Source organism: Chrysochloris asiatica, unplaced genomic scaffold, assembly GCF_000296735.1.
Source record: "Chrysochloris asiatica unplaced genomic scaffold, ChrAsi1.0 scaffold00010, whole genome shotgun sequence".
Classification (NCBI taxonomy): domain Eukaryota; kingdom Metazoa; phylum Chordata; class Mammalia; order Afrosoricida; family Chrysochloridae; genus Chrysochloris; species Chrysochloris asiatica.
The window spans coordinates 15,911,032-15,930,973 of record NW_006408528.1 but is presented as its reverse complement, the minus strand read 5'-3'; the positions used below and the strand labels follow the sequence as shown (position 1 = coordinate 15,930,973).

Genomic DNA, 19,942 nt, shown 5'->3' with positions numbered 1-19,942 from the left:
TATAATATGTAAAGGGTAATCAGTTTTTAATCATTAAATAAGAAAAACTTTGAAAATCCTTTGTATATAGAGTAATTTTTGTTCGGACATATTGATCATATACTTAAATCAGTCAATAGTAAGGTATTGCTTGAATGCTGAACCTTTCTTCATTTTATTGTTGTTATTTCTTCACTATATGCGCATACATTCAGTGTAAGTTACCCCCTAGTTTGTTTATGCTGAGGAAAAAATTGCTATAAATGTGAATGTTCCACATTTAACATTTTTCATATATTTACTGCATAGCCAATGACAACTTTTAATCCAGTATTTTATATGAAAATTTTCAGCATCTTATGGTGACAAAATTTTTTCTTACTTTGAATTTTGTCAGGGTAAATATATTGTATTTAGGACTTCAGTGCAATATTTAAAAATTTGTTTTATTCAAATGAGAATAATTCAAAACAGAAACTGCTTCTCTGCTAACATAATTTCCTCCTTTTCTAACTTCTGTGACTGTCAATCTTTTTGTGTTCTCCAAACCTCCTTCCTCAGCTTGCATGGAGGAATTTGGCCCCTAAGATTTTGGCTTCCTCATTGGATCATCAGTATGGAACACAGTCAGTATGGAATTCAAACAATAAAGACAGTGTACGAAAATTAGAGTTACCATGACAACATAAAATAAACAATGTTTATTTTATATTGTTTATTTTGTATTATTTATATCTAATTGGTATGATTATAAAATTATGGTGTGTTTAATGAATTTTTCTAATAAGTGCTAATAAAATAACATTTTAAAACTTATATATAGAAATATTTTCAAATTACCTAGTCCTGGGGTTTGGGGCTAGAACACAATTTATAGAAAAGTTAAGGAAATAAAACCCTTGACTTCCTACTAATTAAATTATGTAGTTTTATTTTTAATATCGTTGTTTATGAAAGCAGGGAACTTGATCTAGGTACAAAAATAGAACTGTCTCTTTGACTTGACAAATACTGAAGGAAAACCTCTCCGTTTATTACCTTGTCTTAAAATAAGATGTCATGTGCCTTTGAAAACTGATATTCTGTAACCCAATTGTTGGTGATCTCTGACAACATACTGTTAAGAGAGAAAACTCTTGGAGGACCATTACCATGAAACTCTTGTTTTGTCTGCATGTATTAAACGTAAAGTTTGCTGTTGGAGTGTCTTTGTTGAATTAAGGTGTTGGGAAGATGGAGTTGTGTACTTATTCAAAAGATTAACCATTTAATCTTCTGACTCATTTGTAGGAATATATTTCTTGACATGAAAAGATTTAATTACAAAACTGTTTTTCTAGGTTAATCCAGTTTTTGTTTTAAAATGTATGTATTTATGAAAGAGACTGATTTGGAATTGGGAGGGTCTGGGATAGGACAAAAATGCTGACAATGATAATTTCTGCGTGCTGAGATTTTTTTAAGAGGTGGTTAGCAATGTTTTCTAATTTTTTAAAAACTAACAATATATTACTTGTATTTTAAAAGAGAGACATACCATAGTTCCATTTAAATGAAAACAGGAAAGGCTTTCTACTGATTGAAATGAGCGTGGTATGTGTAACTTGAGAAACTTGTGTCTCTGGAACAAATGTAAAGAAAACAGTCCATGATATTCCCACTGGTGTCACTAGTGTGTGAAGTTGCACTATTGTTGTGTTGTTGTTGAGAGCCGTCAGTCAAGTCATGTGCCTTCCGACTCATAGTGACCCTGTATAGGGTTTCTGAGGCTATGAATCTTTGCCAAAGCAGGAAGCCTCATCTTTCTTCTGTGTGGTATCAAACCACAACCCTCGTGGTTCACAGACAGTGCTTCTACGACAACCACAGCATTCAAAGGTGTACTGAAAACCTTTGTAAAAACAGATCTCTGCCAACCTAGTCTTGTCATTTAGACAGCTAGATCATTGTCATGAAGTTGTAGAAATACTATCATGTGTTTTTTTTCTGATGGAATTGTAAAATTATATCTTAAAATATAACACAAAAGATAAAAGATGAACTAAACATATGCACACTTACACAGTGATATATAATCAATATAATATGATTTATATTATACAAGGGGGCTTCAAAAAGATTATGGGAAAATTCCATTAACTATTAATTCAGTTTTGCCATGAACGTTCTGAAGTCCTGTATATATAATTATGAATACCCAAGAACAGCACAGTAACTTAATCTGCTTGCATAACACACACTTTTTAAATTTTTTAAAATTTAAATTTTTGTATCTTCCCAGCATTTTCTTCTAATGTATAAACTCTATTACTTAAAATTTTAGTTATTTGGCATCGTCCTAGAGACTGGTGTGGCACTTCATAATACACTCTGTACTACTGACTACAAGGAGTCCTAGTGTGGCTCTTTGGGTGCCAGCCTGCAAAGCCATTTGAGCTGCAAGGTCAGTGGTTCAAGCTCACCAGCTGCTCCTAGTAAACCCTATACAGGATCTCTATGGGTCAGAACTGACTCGACAGCACTTCACAACAACAACTAACCACAAAGTTGTCTGTTCAGACCCATCAGTCACTCCTTGGAAACCCTATAGAGGGTCATTATGAATCGGAATCGACTCAACGGCACACAACAGTAAATAAAATGCTGCACTTTTTTTTTTAATGTTATAATTTAGTGACCAATCAAAAATTTTCAAAAGAAATACATTTTGTAATATAAAAAAAAACAACAAAACCCCAGCACTTCATTCCAGTGCTGTTGCATATTATTATAGTTGTTGTTGTTAAGTGCCGTCAAGTCAGTTCCAACCCATAGCAACCCTGTACAGGGTTTCTGAGGGTGTAAATCTTTACGGGAGTAGAAAGCCTCATCTTTCTCCCGTGGAGCAGCTGGTAGTTTCGAACCGCTAACCTTAAGGTTCGCAGCCCGATTCGTAACCACTACGCTACCAGAGCTCCTATTATTATAGTAGGGGATCATATATTTTTATGTTTTGTATGAATTATTTTGCAGTGCAGTTTTTTATGGGACATTAGCAAAGTGTTTGCTTTAAAAAGGTTAAAGCATTTTAATAAATATGTTCATCTGTACAGGTATGCACTTCAGAAAGCTAATAACAGACTTTTGAAGATCCTCTTAGAAGTTGTAAAGACAACCGCAGCTGTGGAAGAAACAATTGGTCGTCATGTCCTTGGGATTCTTGATAGATCTAGTAAAGCACAGTCATCTGCCAGCCTGATTTGGAGGTCAGAGGCAGAAGCACCTATAAAGTCATGCATCCATGAGGAACACACAGGAGGTACTGATTTTATATGCTGTTGAAACCTCAGTTGTCATTGTCTTCAACAAACTTTGCTGAATTCAAGGTTCTTTATGATGTGTTGAAAAATACAAAAGAGAGAATATTGAAGTATTTTATCACAAAAGGTCCTGCAAACACAAATAATTAAAAGTATAATTTGATAAACATCTTTTACCTTAGTTTTCTCATTCCACTAAGATTAAATACAGAAATAGAACAGTCTTTGATTAAAAGTAACTAACAATGAAACAGATTATCCTTCTACTATGTTTCTAAAGGGTAAAATCCAAAGGTTTTAAAATATTGTACTATTTCAGCTTTTATTAAATATCAGTTTTTATCATTGTTTTTTAGTTCAACTGAGGTACCTTTAAGTCAATTTTACTTAAAATTTCAAATCAACCTTTTCTTAGAACTTGGAAATGTGCTACTGGTCAACTTTTATATAAGCAAATCAAACAAACAGAATACCAAAAATATGTATTTGTTGTTGTTAGGTGCCGTCGAGTCGGCACCGACCCATATGCATAGCAGAACGAAACACTGCCCGATCCTGGGCCAACCTCACTACTGTTGCCATGCTTGAGTCCATTGATGCTGCCACTTGGCCAGTCCATCTCATTGGGGGTCTTCCTCTTTTTCTCTGACCCTCCACTTTACCAAACATGATATCCTTCTCCAGTGACTGGTCTCTCCTGACAATATGTCCGAAGTATGAGAGATGAAGTCTGGCCAATTTGGCCTCCAAGGAGCATTCTGGCTGCACTTCTTCCAAAATGGATCTTTTGGTTCTTTTGGCAGCCCATGGCACTTTCAGTATTCTCCTCCAACACCATAACTCAAACGCATCAATTCTTCTACGGTCCTCCTTATTCACTGTCCAGCTTTCGCATGCATATAAGGTTATTGGAAACACCATAGCTTGGGTCAGGCGCACCTTAGTCCTCAAGCTGACATCTTTGCCTTTCAACACTTTAAAAAGGTCTTGTGCAGCAGATTTGTCTAATGCTATACATCGTTTGATTACTTGATTTATGCTTCCATGAGTGTTGATAGTTGATCCAAGAAGAATGAAGTCCTTGACAACTTCAGTCTTTTCTCCGTTGATAAGAATGTTGTTTATTGGTCCAGTAGTGAGGATTTTTGTTTTCTTTACATTGAGATGTAATCCATACCGAAGGCTGTGCTTTTTGATCTTCATCAGTAAATATTTTAAATCCTCTTCATTTTCAGCAAGCAATGTTGTATCATCTGCATATCGCAGGTTGTTAGTGAGTCTTCCTCCAATCCTGATGCCATGTTTTTCTTTATATAACCCAGCTTCTCAGATGATTTGCTCAGCATACAGGTTGAATAAATAGGGTGTAAGAATACAACCTTGTTGCACACCTTTTTAAATTTTAAACCATTCAGTGTTCCCATGTTCTATTCAAACAACTGCTTCTTGGTCCAGGTACAGATTCCTCATGAGCACAATGAAGTGTTCTGGAGTACTCATACTTCTCAATGTTGTCCATATCGTGTCCTGATCCATACAATCAAAAGCCTTTGTATAGTCAATAAAGCACAGGTAAACATCCTTCTGATATTCTCTGCTTTCAGCCAAGATCAGTCAGCTATCAGCAATGATATCCCTCGTTCCACGGCCTCTTCTGAATCCAGCTGGAACCTCTGGAAGTTCTCTGTCAATGTATGATTGTAGCCATTTCTGTATTACCTTTAGCAAAACTTTACTCACATGGGATATCAAAGAGATTGTCCAATGATTTCCACATTCCTTTGGGTCACCTCTCTTTGTCAGATGAGACCACCACTCATCTTTCGGCTTGTCATACTGTGGTGGCTTATGAGTTGCTGTAATTCTGAAAGCTCTGCCACCAGTATTTTAAATACCAGCAGAGTCACCCATGGTGGACAGGTTTCAGATGAGCTTCCACGTGAAGACAGACTAGGAAGAAAGGGTGACAAACTACTTCCGAATATTTAGTCACTGAAAACCTTATGAATTGCAGAGAAAGATATATATCTATGTCTTATTGACTATGAAAAGGCTTTCATCTGTGTATATCATGACAAACTCTGGGACAACATTGCAGAGAATGAGTATTCTGTAAAAAATTGTGTTCATGAGGAATCTGTACATAGACCAAGAGGCAGTCATTTCAACAGAACATGGGGACACTGAATGATTTCAAAACAGGAAAGTTGTTTGCCAGGGTTGTATTCTTTCACCATACTTACTCAATCTGTATGCTGAGCAAATAATCTAAGAAGATGGCTTATATGAAGAACAAAGCAACAGGATTGAAGGAAGACAACAACCTGTGATATGCAGATGGTAATACCTTGTTTGCTGAAAGCAAAAAGGACTTAAAATTCTTACTGATGAAGATCAAAGACCACACCCTTCAGTACAAGTTACACCTCAGTGTAAAGGAAACAAAAATCTTCTCCACTGGACCAGTAAATGTCATCATGATAAATGGAGAAAAGTTTGAAGTTGTTAAAGACTTCAGTTTGCTCGGATCCACCATCAACACAGATGGAAGAAGCAGTCAAGAAATCAAATGACATATTGCATTAGGCAAGTCTGTACAAGGCCTCTTTAAAATGTTTAAGAGCAAAGATATTAGTTTGAGGACTAAAGTGGGCCGTACCAAAGCCATGGTATTTTCAGTAGCCTCATATGCATGTGGAATTTGGACAATGAATAAGGAAGACAGTAGAAGAATTTACGTGTTTGAATTATGATGTTGAAGAAGAATATTAACTCATGATACTGTAGTGAATAATGCTTATCAGGACGGATTATGAGGGTTGGAAATGAAAAGGTGGAAGTTTTGTAGCAAGGAAGGGAGTGATTAATTCACCAGGATAGGAGCAGAGCCCTCTGGGACCATCAACGGAGAAGAGCTGAGAGCAGGACCCTACCCAGAGAAACAGAAATGCCTGAGATGGAGACAGAGATGATGATGTGAAGTGATGAAGCGACTGGGGACTTTGGACCCAGAGAGGGAAAGGGACTGTGGGCCGAAAACTGGGGGGAGGAGGGAGAAGTGTAGGGGGCGGGTTTCTGGGATATACCCTTTGGGTGGTTGATGATGCGTGGAGGGGATTGGAACCATGGCAGTGAGATGATATAAGAAGGAATGAATGTAAAGCTAAAGTTCCCCCATATAAACTATCATATAATTCACAATAAAACATTAAAAAAAAATATTAAAATTACCATGTACTGCCAGAAGAACAAACAAATCTTTGTTGGAAGAAGTGCAACCCGAATGCTCCTTAGATGCCAGAATGTCCAGACTTTGTCTCTCATAGTTAGAACATATTATCAGAAGGGACGAGTCTCTCTGGAGCAGGACATCATGTTTGGTCAAGGGAGGGTCAGCAAAAAACGAGTAGACCTCCAATGAGAAGTATTGGCTTAGTTGCAGCAACAATGGGCTTAAGTTTAGCAGCAAATGTGAGGCTGGCATGGGACAGTTCAGTGTTTCGTTGTACATAGAAGCGATATGAGTCAGAACTGATTCTACAGCACTTAACAACAACAACGTATCTTGATTGTTTTCTGGGTGGTGGTGTATTATATTATAAAATTTGATTATGATATGTCTTGGTGATTTTCTTTTAGACTCTATCCTGTTTGGGGTTCGTTCAGTTTTTGTATGCTTCTCTTCTTTCATGTGAGGGAAGTTTTCTTACAACAACTATTCAACAGTTTTCTCTGTGCTTTTTACTGTCTCTTTTTGCTCTGGAATTCCAATAACTCCTGTTGTTCCTTTTCATTATATCCCACATAACTCTTAGGCTTTCTTAGGATTTTATCATCCTTTTTTCTGATTTTCTAGCATAGTATTGACAGATTTATCTTCAAACTGACTAACTCATGCTTCCATTGTTTTGAATCTACTGATTTGCCCTTTCAATGTATTGTCCATTTATGAAATCTTAGAATTAATCTTCTGGATTTCTAATTGCAGGTTTTGTATTGTTTCAAAATTTGCATTTATTTTGTCTGCCTATACTCGTATTGTTTTCCTGAATTCTTCTGAAGTTTTTTCTGTGTTCTCCTTTCTTTCCTTGATCTTTTTAACAGTCCTTTGAAAGTACCTAAATATAATTATTTTGACTTATTTTTCAATTAGTTACATAACCTTTTTTCCTTAGAAACCTTTTCTGTTGGTCATTTGTTTGAGCCTTTCTCTGATGTGTCTTTCTGTTAGCTGAAATTGTCTGTTATCTTGGAAGCATTGTGGAGTTGTTGTATTTGTATTTAATTGATGATTGTATGTTGATGTGTTCTTATACTCTTGCCAGCAGTTCCTTGTGGGTGTAGTTAGAGAATGGAAGCATATACACTTTTCACGTTCTCTGTTGGAGCATCTCAGTTTGGCTGGTTTGGCTTCTGTTGGCTGTTGCCTTATCATGGAGCAGGTGGTATAAGTGCTGGTATTGACTCTTGCTCAGTGGGTGGAGCTACAAGAGTACAGTTGTTCTGTACTATATGGGCACAGGTGCTGTCTTGGGAAAGAGAAAACCCTTTCTCTCAACACACACATACTAAACCAAAACAGAATAAACAAACGATGGGCCAGCAATGAAAAGAGAAAATAGTAAAGTTGCAGACAGCAACCAGGAAAAAAATATATAGGTATAAAGACAAAAGAGGGACAGGGGAACTAGAGCTATAGAAGAGAAAATAAGAGTAATAAAATTTAAAGACTCCTAAGAATAGCCATTTGAACTGCAAGGTCAGTGGTTCAAGCTCACCAGCTGCTCCTTGGAAACCCTATACAGGGTCGCAATGGGTTGGAACTGACTTGATGGCACTTCACAACAACAACAACAACAAAAGGATAGCTAAAATGAGAAAAAATGGACAGGAAAATGAATCTGTAGAAGAAAAAAAAAAAAAAGAGAGAGAGAGGAAGTAAAAAATAAAATACTTAGAAAACCAGGGAGGGGGAAGATGAAAACAAAGAGTAGTAAAGAAAGATCAAAAAGCGGGGAGGTGAAGGGGGAGATTTGAAACAGAAGAAAAAAAGAAATGAAGGAAAAACAAAAGCAGAGATATAAAGGAATAAATTAAAGGGAATGGAAACAGAAGTAGTGGAGGAGAAAGAATAAACAAACCAAAAAACCAAACCCAATAATAAAACAAAAAAAAACAGTGCATCTGTTGGACCCAGAAAGGAGAAAATTAAGAGGGGACTCTTGCTAGCCAAGGAGTTCATGAGGTAGGTGTACAAGGTATGTGACAGCAGAGTTCCTGGCCCTAGACAGAGTTTCTATTGTCCTCAGTTTTACCTGTTTTCTGGGTACTCAGTCTCGCAGTAGTTTGTGAAAGCCCTTAATGGACCTGATTTCAGTGTCTGTTGAGGGCAGGATGACTGGTTAAATGCTGGTGTGGTTTCTCTGTGGGTTCTATAGGTCTGGAGCTGAGCCTGCCTGAATCCAAGCACCAAAGCGCTACTTACACCAGTGAGAAGCATCAGGCTCCTACCTCACAGGGCTTGGCTCCCAGCCATGTGGCTCTGAACTCCTTTAGAGCAGGGTCTATGGTGAGGATGCAGGAACGGGGGAGTTGGCCACTCCTTTGGTCAGAAGATGGCCTGGAAGAGCAGATTCACATAGGCTACAGGAAATCTGTTCTGCCAGGCCACCTTTGGTTGCCACAGCTGCTCACACGATGGTCACACTGCATCTAGCCAACTGTTCAGTCACTATCCCTCTCTCACCATCCCTGCTCATCAGCTTCTCCTCCCAGCTGGGACTTATTCCACTTCTCTGACAGGTCCTTTAAAGTTCATGGTTATCATTTTCATTTTGTGTCTCATTTGGTCTCATGTGATTTTTGTAGAAGGTCCAGGTAGAGCATATGCCTAGTTCACCATCTTGCTGGAAGTTGTATAGATTTTTTTAACATTAATAAATGAAAAGAAGTCAGGAGGAGCCAAATCAGTACTGTAAGGTGGATACCTAATGGTTTCCCATCAGACTCAAAAAATTGCTCTTGTTTGATTAGAAGACTAATCAGGAGTTTTATTATAGTGGAGAATACTCTCTGGTGAAACTTTCCCGGTTTTTCTACTAACATTGGCTAACTTTTTCAAAACAAACATAATAAGCAGATGGTATCATTCTTTGGCGCTACAGAAAATCAACAAGCAAAATGCCTTGAACATCCCCAAAACTATGACTGTGGCTTTTGCTTTGACTGGAACACATCCACCTCTCAGTAGCCATTGCTTTGATTGCTTTGTCTTCAGGATTGTACTGGTAAAGCCAGTTTTCATCTCCTGTTATAATTTTCTAAGAAATGTGTTAGGATCTTAATCCCACTCTTAAAATTTGCATTGAAAACTCTACTCTTCTCTGAACCTGATCTGAGCACATCAGTTTTGGTACCAGTGGAGTAGAAAATTTGCTCAACTTTAATTTTTCAGTCAGAATTTTGTAAGCTGGACCAATTGAGATGTCTGTGGTGTTGGCTTTGTTTTTGTTGCTAACAGTTGTTCTTCAATTAGGGTTTATTGTTGGTAAGTGCTATTTACTTGGTTCTGACTCAGAGCAACCCTGAATAGGGTTGCCAAGGAGCAGCTGGTGGGTTTGAACTGCCAGCTTTGTGGTTCACAGTCCAGTGCTGATCCTACAGCACCACATCAGGAGTCCCATCAATTAGAGCATGAACAAGATTAATATTTTTCCTTGTAAATTGCTGTGGGTTATTTGCCACTGTGGACTTCATCTGAAACATTGTCTTGTTCCTTCTTAAAACAAGTTATCGTTTGGAAAATGTTATTTATTTGGGAGCATTGTCCCCGTAAACTTTTCACAAAGCATCAGTGATTTCACTGTTCTCTCACTCAAGTATCACCTTAAATTTTATTTTGCTCTTGCTTCAATTTTAGCAGAAGTCATGTTTCTCTAACAGGTGCACTTTTTTTTTTCTTTTTTTAAAAATGTTTTATTGTGAATTATGTGATAGTTTACATGGGAGAACATTAGCTTTACATTCATCTTAATCGCATATCGTTTCATTGCCATGGTTACAATGCCCTCCATACATCATCAAACAATCAAAGGGTATGCCCTGCAACCCTGCCCCTTGGTCATCAGCACACAGCCCCTCTCCCTGAGGTCTAGAGTCCCCAGCCGCTCCGCTCCATCTCTCCATGTCATCTTCTCTGCCTGGCATCACTGTTTCTCTGGGTAGGGTCCTGCACTCTGCTCTTCTCCCTTGATGGTCCCAAGGACCTCCACTCCTGGACTGCAAAGTCAACCACTCCCCTTCTTTTCTACAAAATGTCTACCTTTACATTTCCAGCCCTCATAGTCAGTCCTGATAACAATTATTCACTATTGTACCAGAAAAGTTAATAGGGGGCACTTTGCAAGCTATTGTCTTATCCTTCTGATTGCCTCAAACAAGATCCTGTTCAGACATGCTATAACAAGTTAGTACAAGTTTACTTTCATGCAAAACTTTTTTTGAATCTATGTATACCTTTTTCAGAGTAGCATTTTCCATGAACTTTTTGAGGACCCCTTATAAACTATATAGAATATTATGGTAGAAGTAAAACTTTGGCTAGTATTAACATCATTGGTTCTGATGTGCACATTCCATTTAATTACCCCATATCTGAGCAATAATGTGTTTGTTTATTTTTTTAAATGTTTTATTGTGAATTATGTGATAGTTTATATGGGAGAACATTACTTTACATTCATCCTATCATATATTGTTTCATTGCCATGGTTACAATCCCCTCCATGTATCATCAGCCAACCAAAGCCTTCCCCCTGGTGGTCAGTACACAGCCCCTCTCCTTCTCTGGGTCTAGAGTCTCCAGCGATTCCCTCACAATAATGTGCTTTTTATTGCCGTTGTTAAGTGTTGTCCAGTCAGTTCCAACCCATAGCAGCCCTGTATAGGGTTTCCGAGGAGCTTCTGGTGAGCCTGAACCACCAACCTTGCAGCTCAAACTGACTTTGCAGTCCAGTACATTAATCCACAGCACTACACCAAGACTCTATAATATACTAGTTTTACTAATAAAATTAGAGTGACGCTAATATCATTATGGTATGTTTATCTAGTTCATTTATAGTCTTGAAGGATATATTGAATTAATAGAATTTATTATATAAAACTTTAAATTTTCCCATCAACCATAAAGAAAACATTGGCTTTAAAATATTCACACTGCATTCCAATTGTAAGAATATTTTCTGATAATCCTTCCTATTTTTAATGGAACCATTATTGTAAAAACTAAAATGAACTTTTAAAAATATTTCTGATGTCATTAGTAAATGGAAGAAAAGAAAGTCTTAATCTGATTATGAAACAACTTTTTCTTTTCAATTTTTAAATATATAGCTTTGTTTTGTAAGTAACACTTGTGATCTATTTTCAACCTTCAAGTCCAAACTTGTTTAAATTTTAAACATGTATGAACTTGTTGCCTCACTTAAAAAAATAATTGACTTATTAATGTTTGCTTCCTCATAGCATTAACCTTTGTTTATAGAATTGAAGAGAATGTTCAGCCCTGTGAAATCAGTCACTTGAACCTGAGTGAATATTAGACCCAGTTCTTAAAATGAGTTCCCCAGGAACTGTTGAAAGAAAATGTGTTGTTCTTTTTTTCCCCTAAGCCTGCACTGTGATGGTTCTGTGTTAGAATGCCCACCTCTCCCTTAGAAGTCCAGGACTGAATCTCATTTACTACAGCTTCCTTTTGGAGCAGTGTGATGCTAAGAAGGAATACTTAAGTCCTCTAAAGGCCTTGGTTTTTATTCTAGCTCAACATAACCTTGGGCAAATCTTCCCAGGGCTATAGTAGTTTTCTCTTCTGTACTGTATGAGGGTCAGAGCCGTTGGTTTTTCAGTTGAGCCTTAGGAACCACTGGAGCAGACGACTTTTATAACACCCACCATGCCCACTGAGGGAGCACACTATTATCTGACCTAGAATGAGTGTACAATAATCCATAAAGGATTATAAAATTGAAGATCATTCACAAATTGGATCAGCTTTCTTTTTGTGCTCTCCCACCTCATCTCTGCTTCTTAACTTTGTTGTTGTTAAGTGCCGTTGAGTAGGTTCTGACTCATACTAACCCTGTGTAGGGTTTGCAAGAAGCACCTGATGGGTTTTAACTCCCAGCCTTTCAGTTAGCAGTCCATTGCTGATCCTACAGCACCGCCCCAGTTGATGTAGTAACTTTGCCATATATTTGGGCTGAACTTTGTGTCTGAAGTTATTTGAATTCTAAGTTCATTTAAAATTCATAAACATTTAGAAACTATTAATCCCTACTTACCAGAGCAAACTGTCTACTTCAAATAATAAGCAAATATCAAGCTAGTCATTTTTTAAACATTGGGAATAAAAATATAAAATGTTATAAGTTGTGTTAGTAGGAATCAGATAGAACTATGTAATAGCAAACGTTTAAAATAATTTCCTAAAGTGCCATTTTGCACTCCAGATTCCAGCAGTCAAGAAACCTTCACTTCAGTACAGAGGAGGTGCTTAGACCTGCAGATACAAGGTCTGGGCTGGGCTGAATTCAGATCTTGTATCTGAAGGTGCATCATTGCTGCATGAGATTGAGACATTTCCATGTGGTACCAGCTACTTTTAATAAATAGCTCTGTTTTCTTGGGTAACTGAGACAAACTGAATGCTTATTCCAAGCACTTTGAAAATCAACTTTTCTCTGCTTTTAGTTTGTTAACTTTGGACAGTTGCTGACAACTAATATAAATTACATATAATAGTGAATATACAATTCCTTTTCAGGTAATGTCATTGTTAGATTGTAGCATACTACCATGATTGAGTATTGTATTGCATGGAAGTGATGAATAACATGTTTTTATTTCAATTTAGAGAAAACATTTCCAAAGCTTATCTTCTGTCCCTATAAGATCAGTTTTCTCTACATAATAATTTTAAGACAAGTACAGATAGAAAAACCCATAGTTAACTTTGAACTGCTCTTCAGTCTGACCTCCTCCCAGTATACCTTTTACAAAAAGTTGTTTTTAAGTGCCACTGAGTCAGTTCCAACCCATAGCGACCCTGTAGAGTTTCCAAGGAGCCACTGGTGATCTTAACCCGCTGACCTTCAAACGTCTTTACAGTCTAGCGCATTAACTCACAGTACCACAATAAACTGTAAAGTCAGCTTAGGCCCCTTTACTATGTAGCCAGAGCAAGTGATGTTGCCTCTTGTGGTGCTCAAAGATCAAAGGATCTGCTCCAGACAATTTCAGACACGTCTTCTATCCTCTCAAATATCTTGACCATCCCACTGCACAAGATTTTCTTTTCATCTGTTGGTTCTATGTATTTATTTTCTTATTAGACTACCAAGTCCTGGAGATTAGGAATGACATCACCTATGTGTCCTTATTACTTAGCTAATCCCTACATGCTGGGTGCTTCCTTTTACAGTAAAAGTTACTGTAAAAGGAAAGATACTAAATAATCCAAATATTAATAAAGCTGTATTCATATAACATTTATATATATATATATATATAAAACATTGGTGTCCTGGTGTGGTGCTGTGGGTTAATGCACCAGACTGCAAAGCCGTTTGAACTGTAAGGTCGGTGGTTCAAGCTCATCAGCTGCTCCTTGGAAACCCTATACGGGGTCGCTATGGGTCGGAACCAACTCAATGGCACTTCACAACAACAACAATATAACATTATCCTTATTCTTACCTACTCAGTGACTAAATAACATTCTGCATTTAATGTATTTATCATGAATCCTAATCCACTTTCTTTTGTTGCAGTGTTATTACGACCTTACAGTTTTAAGGATTTTGTGCTTTAATTTAATTTCAGTTTGTAACTTTTTAAAGCTGTATTAATTATGATTAATGTGTGCCTTTGAAATATTGTTATTCTAGTTACAGGTGAATCCATGCCTTCTTTTTCTGGAAGTGACTTGCCAAGAAACGACAACAGCATATGGTCCAAAGTCACTGAGGAAGGAACAGAATTGTCACAGCAGCTTTTGAGGAGTGGTTTAACTGGAACTGAAATAGACCCTGAAAATGAAGAACTCATGCTGAACATTAGTTCTCGGCTACAAGCAGCAGTTGAAAAACTTCTAGAAGCCATAAGTGAAACTAGTAGTCAGGTAACCTCCTGATACTTCTGATAAGCTGGTATTAAATATGAAATAGGTTTTCTTTTAAGCAGTGGAATGACTAAATCTTTTTCTCCACTGTCCACAGAAATTTCGTTAAGCACCCTTTAATAATTGGTTTCTTTGCTACAAACAATACTGATAGTAATATTACTCTTCTTAGGCACAAAGCATTAACCCAGTGCTAAAATTTAGATTTTCTAGACTCTCAGATGTGCTTTTTTTCCTTTTCAAGTTTATATTGTGAATTATGTGATAGTTTACATGGGAGAACATGAGCTTTACATTCATCCTATGGTATATCGTTTCATTGCCATGGTTATAATCCCCTCCATGCATCATCAACTAACCAAAGGGTATACCCTACAAGCCTGCCCCCCAACACCTACCCACCCCCACCCCCCAGTCGTCAGCACACAGCCCCTCTCCTCATGTGTGACTTTTGAATACTCAAAGAGATCTTAATTTCACCAGTATATGAAATGTTACATTAAAATATTTATTTTAAGTAACAGTGATACAGAGAATATATAAAACAAACCATGTTGTCTAATATATCATAATACACTACTATTAAAATTTGATAAACTGTATTTGTAATTCCTTCACATGATTTTTATATATTTTTAACAAATTAGAATATGTTATTTCACTTTACAATTCCTTGATTGGAAACTTGAATGCAAGACAGTTTCTACGTTAAAGTGAAACTTTAGTAGAAACTTTAAAATACATAATTATTGTATTTATAACCTTTAGTAAAAACTTTAAAATACATAATTATTGTATTTATAACCTAAGTTGTGATTTTCTATAAAGTTGTATACCATGTATGATAACTGTGTCTTAAGTTACTAGATCCAGAATTTTTAAATGAAGTTAAGTTCACTTAATTATTTTAAAATGTTTAACCTAAAACAAATGTAGAATCATAGCTATGTGTCTTGGTCATCAGCTGTAGATACATGGTCAGTAGATACTGTAATACATTACAGCTGTACATACGTTGTTGTTGTTGAGTGCTGTCTGGTCGGTTCCGGCTCATAGCAGTCCTGTATAGGGTTTCTGAGGAGTGACTGGTGAACTTGAACTGCTGACCTTGTGGTTCAAACCGACTTTGTAGTGCAGCGCATTAACCCGTAGTGCCACATCAGGACTAGTAAATGTTATTTTGGTATCTTTATTTAAAGTACTGTAAGTCCGAGTATTTCAAGGTGTTGGAAACAAAAGCTCTTATTCTGATATCTGACTTTCATTGATGCTTATTTATTTCTGTAAGAACTCATTCAATATGGTATGTTCCTGCAATAGTAATGACTATTGGGCTCAGCAATTTTGAATATTGTTATATATTTGGTAGTTTAATGCCATATTTATTTACTTTTGCTCAGGTTAATGATTATAGGCCAGTTCTTGAGTCATCTCTTGATCAGTAACATGAATGAATTTGTTAAACACCTACTATTTGGCCGCCTTATCCATTCTTTCCCCCTTTTTTGTAACTTGATGATTGGGATTCAGTGAAGAAGACATTATCAAAACAACATATATTTCCACTGAATAATTGCCATCCAGATAATAGTCTTCAGATATGACACTTAACCAAATTTTTCCCAGATTCATTCTTCTTTTGAAACTGTCTAAATCTTCTTTCATGATACAGTATGAACTCTACCTTTCCAGCAATGTTGTTGTTAGGTGCTGTCAAGTCAGTCAGCTCTGACTCAGCAACACTATGCACAACAGAACCAAACACGGCCCAGTTCTGACCATCCTCACAATTGTTAAGATTGAGCTCATTGCTGCTACCACTGTTCCGGTCCATCTCGTTGGAGGTCTTCCTCCCTGAAATTGCCACACATTGCCATGAAAATTCATTAACTAGCCAGGGAAATATGCCCGATGCTACTATTATACTTCTGCGTTGTTTCTTTATAGACTGGCTAAACTGAATTATTCATATGCAGTTAAGTAGGACTCAGCATTTTTTCCATAGACACATTCAGGAAGTATAATATGATGATGTGTACTTATTTAACACAAGAAAATGCTATTTGTGGGCAATTCATGTTTTTTAAAACTTTCTTTCAAAGCAAGTATAAAATTATTGAAAAACTTGTTTTAATAGTTTAAAATTTTTCATAAGCATCATGAATTATATTTCTGAAAACTCAGATTTTTGTGTGTTTGACGATTGCAAAAGGATGACTGTTATTATTACTTAGTTTGCTATAACAGAAATACTACAAGTGGGTAGCTTTGAAGAACGAATTTATTTTCTCACAGTTCAGAAAGCTCGAAGTCCAATTTCAGAGTTTAGCTCTAGAGTGAGCTCTTTCCTTGACTGTTTTAGCTCCTAGCACCTGCTGGCAATCCATGGCATTTCTGGGCTTGTGATGGTACATCCCACTATGTTTTGTGTCTGTGTTTGTTCTGGTCTTGCCTTTCTGCTGTTGCCTCATTAACATAACAAAAGCCCCATTTCCAGACAGTCTTGTATACAGTAGGATTTCAACACATATTTTGGGGAAACACAGATCAATTTATAATAATGATTTTTGTGTGCATAAAACAGTAGTGGGCTCATCTTTAACACATAAACCTTAACAATCAGTCATTTTTTTTTACTGCCAGCAGCCCAAGTGTTAGTAAGGAATGCCATTACGAAAAACCAGCTTCATTTGTGTTACTGATTTAACAACACATTAGCTTATACTAATGGAAACAGAATGTTTATTTCAGTCTCAGGTTTGAAATTATGAGTGCTTTGTCATGTTGTGAAATTGCATAGCTAGACAATTAAAATTCCCATTTTCCAGCAAGATTTAGTTTAAATCTTGGCTTTTCTAGTTAAGCCCTATGTTGGCTTTCTTTGAGAATGGTTAAACTTAAGTCACATATAAATGATGCTGCCCACTGAATCACCTGAGCTAATTGAGGCATTTTTTTAATGGTTGGTTTCAGAACCTTTGCCTGTGCTTCATAGTTAACGCCTTTGGCTCTGTGAAAACTATACAAAGGGACTTTTTAAAGTTAGTGGGAAAATCTCATTATCTTTTAGTTTCACTTTTCCATGAACCTTTTGGTGATTCTATATTGAATTTCCAGATGATCCAGTTTATTTTTGTTGTTGTTTTCCTGTAAGCCATATTAGTATTTTAATTTATGTAATTTGTACTTTATTTTGTTCCATTAAAACAACTACTAATATTTATCTTTTCTTGAACGCTATTAGATATTTTTTACTTGGATTCTTGACCCGGTTAATAACTTGTCAATTACTTGATGTCATTTTAAATTATGATGGGCTAATTACTGCAGTATAATATTTGTCTTTTGACGTACACCATGGAAAATAGTGAATAAGTCACAACTTATCAGAGATTGTACTTGTTCCTACAGGTTACTAAAGAAACTCCCCCTTAATCCATGAATGCTACCAGCAGGCAAAGTATGTAGGATCTACCTACCATTCCATTCCCTAGATAAAGACCATTCCTTGATGCAACTGTTTACTCATGTTACCAGGTAGTGTGAGGTACAGTAGGAACCTGACCATATAAAAGGTTGCATATTCCAGATTATTTTCAGTTTGCTAAATAGTAAAGCAGCACTGTGTTATTAAGTGTTGCTGTGTTGTTTTAATTTAAATACCACAGAACAGATCCCCAAATCTTTTCCTAGAGAAAGTAGTTTTCAGAGTGTGTTCCCTTAACTATCAACCTCAGCATCACTGGTGGACTTCTTGCTATATATAAATGTAAATTCTCAGGTCTTGCCTCAGACCAACTGCAAAGAAAGTGGCACCAGCCATCCCACCCACAACACTCTCTGCTCAGCGTGGTTTGATAAATCATTGCAGTGGCCACACAGAATCCAGACCCATACTCACAGTTATGGGGCTCATTAGGGAGGTTACCAGGTTACAGTGCAGGATCAGAAATGCTCAGGACACAATTGTTCAGTCAGGACAACCGCTCCTGTGCCGGGCCCACAAGTAGACCTCTTTTTGGCCCTTGGCCCCTTGGTCTTGGCCTCGACGCTGCTTGGCAATTTTACCGAGCGCTTTTAGGGTTGCTGATCAATGTCCACAGAACACATCACTCCAGCATAAGCTCAGCCTGAAGGCACTTGACTCAAGCTCAGTGGGTCAGCAGACCTGGCTCTCCCAATTAAGTGCTTGGAGGCACCCTAGTCTGCAGGCAAGCCTGCTGCCCAGAGTCACTCAGCTTTACTTGTTTGATGCTGAGAAGCCCAGTGCTGAACCTCCTGTGCTGGCTCTTGGCTCTGCTGCTGCTCCTGCTTCTCTACCACTCCTCTGGTGTCTCGGTGTTTTATTCCAGGATTGAGGAAGTTCAGTGTGCAGGGATCTCAGGGTCCAAAATACACACTCCACTCCTGACTCTTTTTCTTTGAGGGTAGTGAAATCCTCCCTTCCTACTTCTGAGACAGCGTATTTTGTAGTCACATTAGAATCCCAGGTTCTTACAATCACAGTGAACGCTGCTTGCCATTGCAGCTGAATCGTGTCATCCCATCAGCATCTTCTCCTACCTTCTCATACCCAGGAAAAGAATCATTGCTAGGAGTTGCAAAGACCAAGGCTAGAAGAGATGTATTAAATACTTCACTACACCATACCTACAGAATAGAGAAGTAGGGATCAGGTCCAGCAAAGTGTGTTTTCACATGTCCTTTACATGAGTTTGATGTACACTGATCTAGGGACTATTAGTAGTATAACGTTCATATTTATCAGGTTTAATATAAGGAGCTCTGGTAGCGTAGTGGTTATGAATCAGGCTGTAAACCTTAACATCGTAGTTCGAAACTACCAGCAGCTTCGCGGGAGAAAGATGAGGCTTTCTGCTCCCGTAAAGATTTACAGCCTCAGAAACCCTGTACAGGGTCGCTATGGGTAGGATCCGACTCAACGGCACTTAACAACAACAACAACAAATATAAAGTTTTCTTTTCATAACCTATTATGTAAAAGGAATTCATTATAGAAACTAAGTATAAAAACGAATTATTTCGTAGAAGTCATAATTTTAAGGCAACAAGAATTTCTGAGATTTTCTTTTAAACTAAAGTTGGCTTAGTAACTAATATTCCATAATGATTCCATAATGAGATTCTCATTAATAATTAAAATTCTTTTAAGCCTGATATATATGTTTAACAGATGAACACAAAAAAAAGTTATAATAATCTTTGTGAAATGGTATCCCATTTTCCTCTTGTCAGTATTTGGTTCTTTATAATGGAATATAATGGGACAAAAAAAAATTGAACTTTCTTGTTATGAAAACAAAAGGGATTCGTTTTGTTTAAATTGTTAACAGAACAGTCTTAATTGCTAAAAGAGACTGAAATGGGGAGGGGAGAACAAACGCATAGAAATAAGTTAGAAAATTTGATTGCCCAGACTCAAAGTTAGTAGGTGATAGAGTTAGAATTTGAGTGTGGGCAGTCT

At 37.1% G+C, this 19,942-nt stretch overlaps 1 protein-coding gene across 1 annotated transcript in view; it reads left to right on the top strand.

The window, feature by feature from the left end:
• AKAP9 (A kinase (PRKA) anchor protein 9) overlaps positions 1-19,942 on the top strand; it is a 152,593-nt gene that overhangs the window by 73,670 nt on the left and 58,981 nt on the right. Inside the window, exons 18-19 of the mRNA XM_006834394.1 lie at positions 3,072-3,277; positions 14,225-14,457. Coding sequence (XP_006834457.1) covers positions 3,072-3,277; positions 14,225-14,457 — 439 coding nt within the window. The remainder of the gene's footprint in view (positions 1-3,071; positions 3,278-14,224; positions 14,458-19,942) is intronic.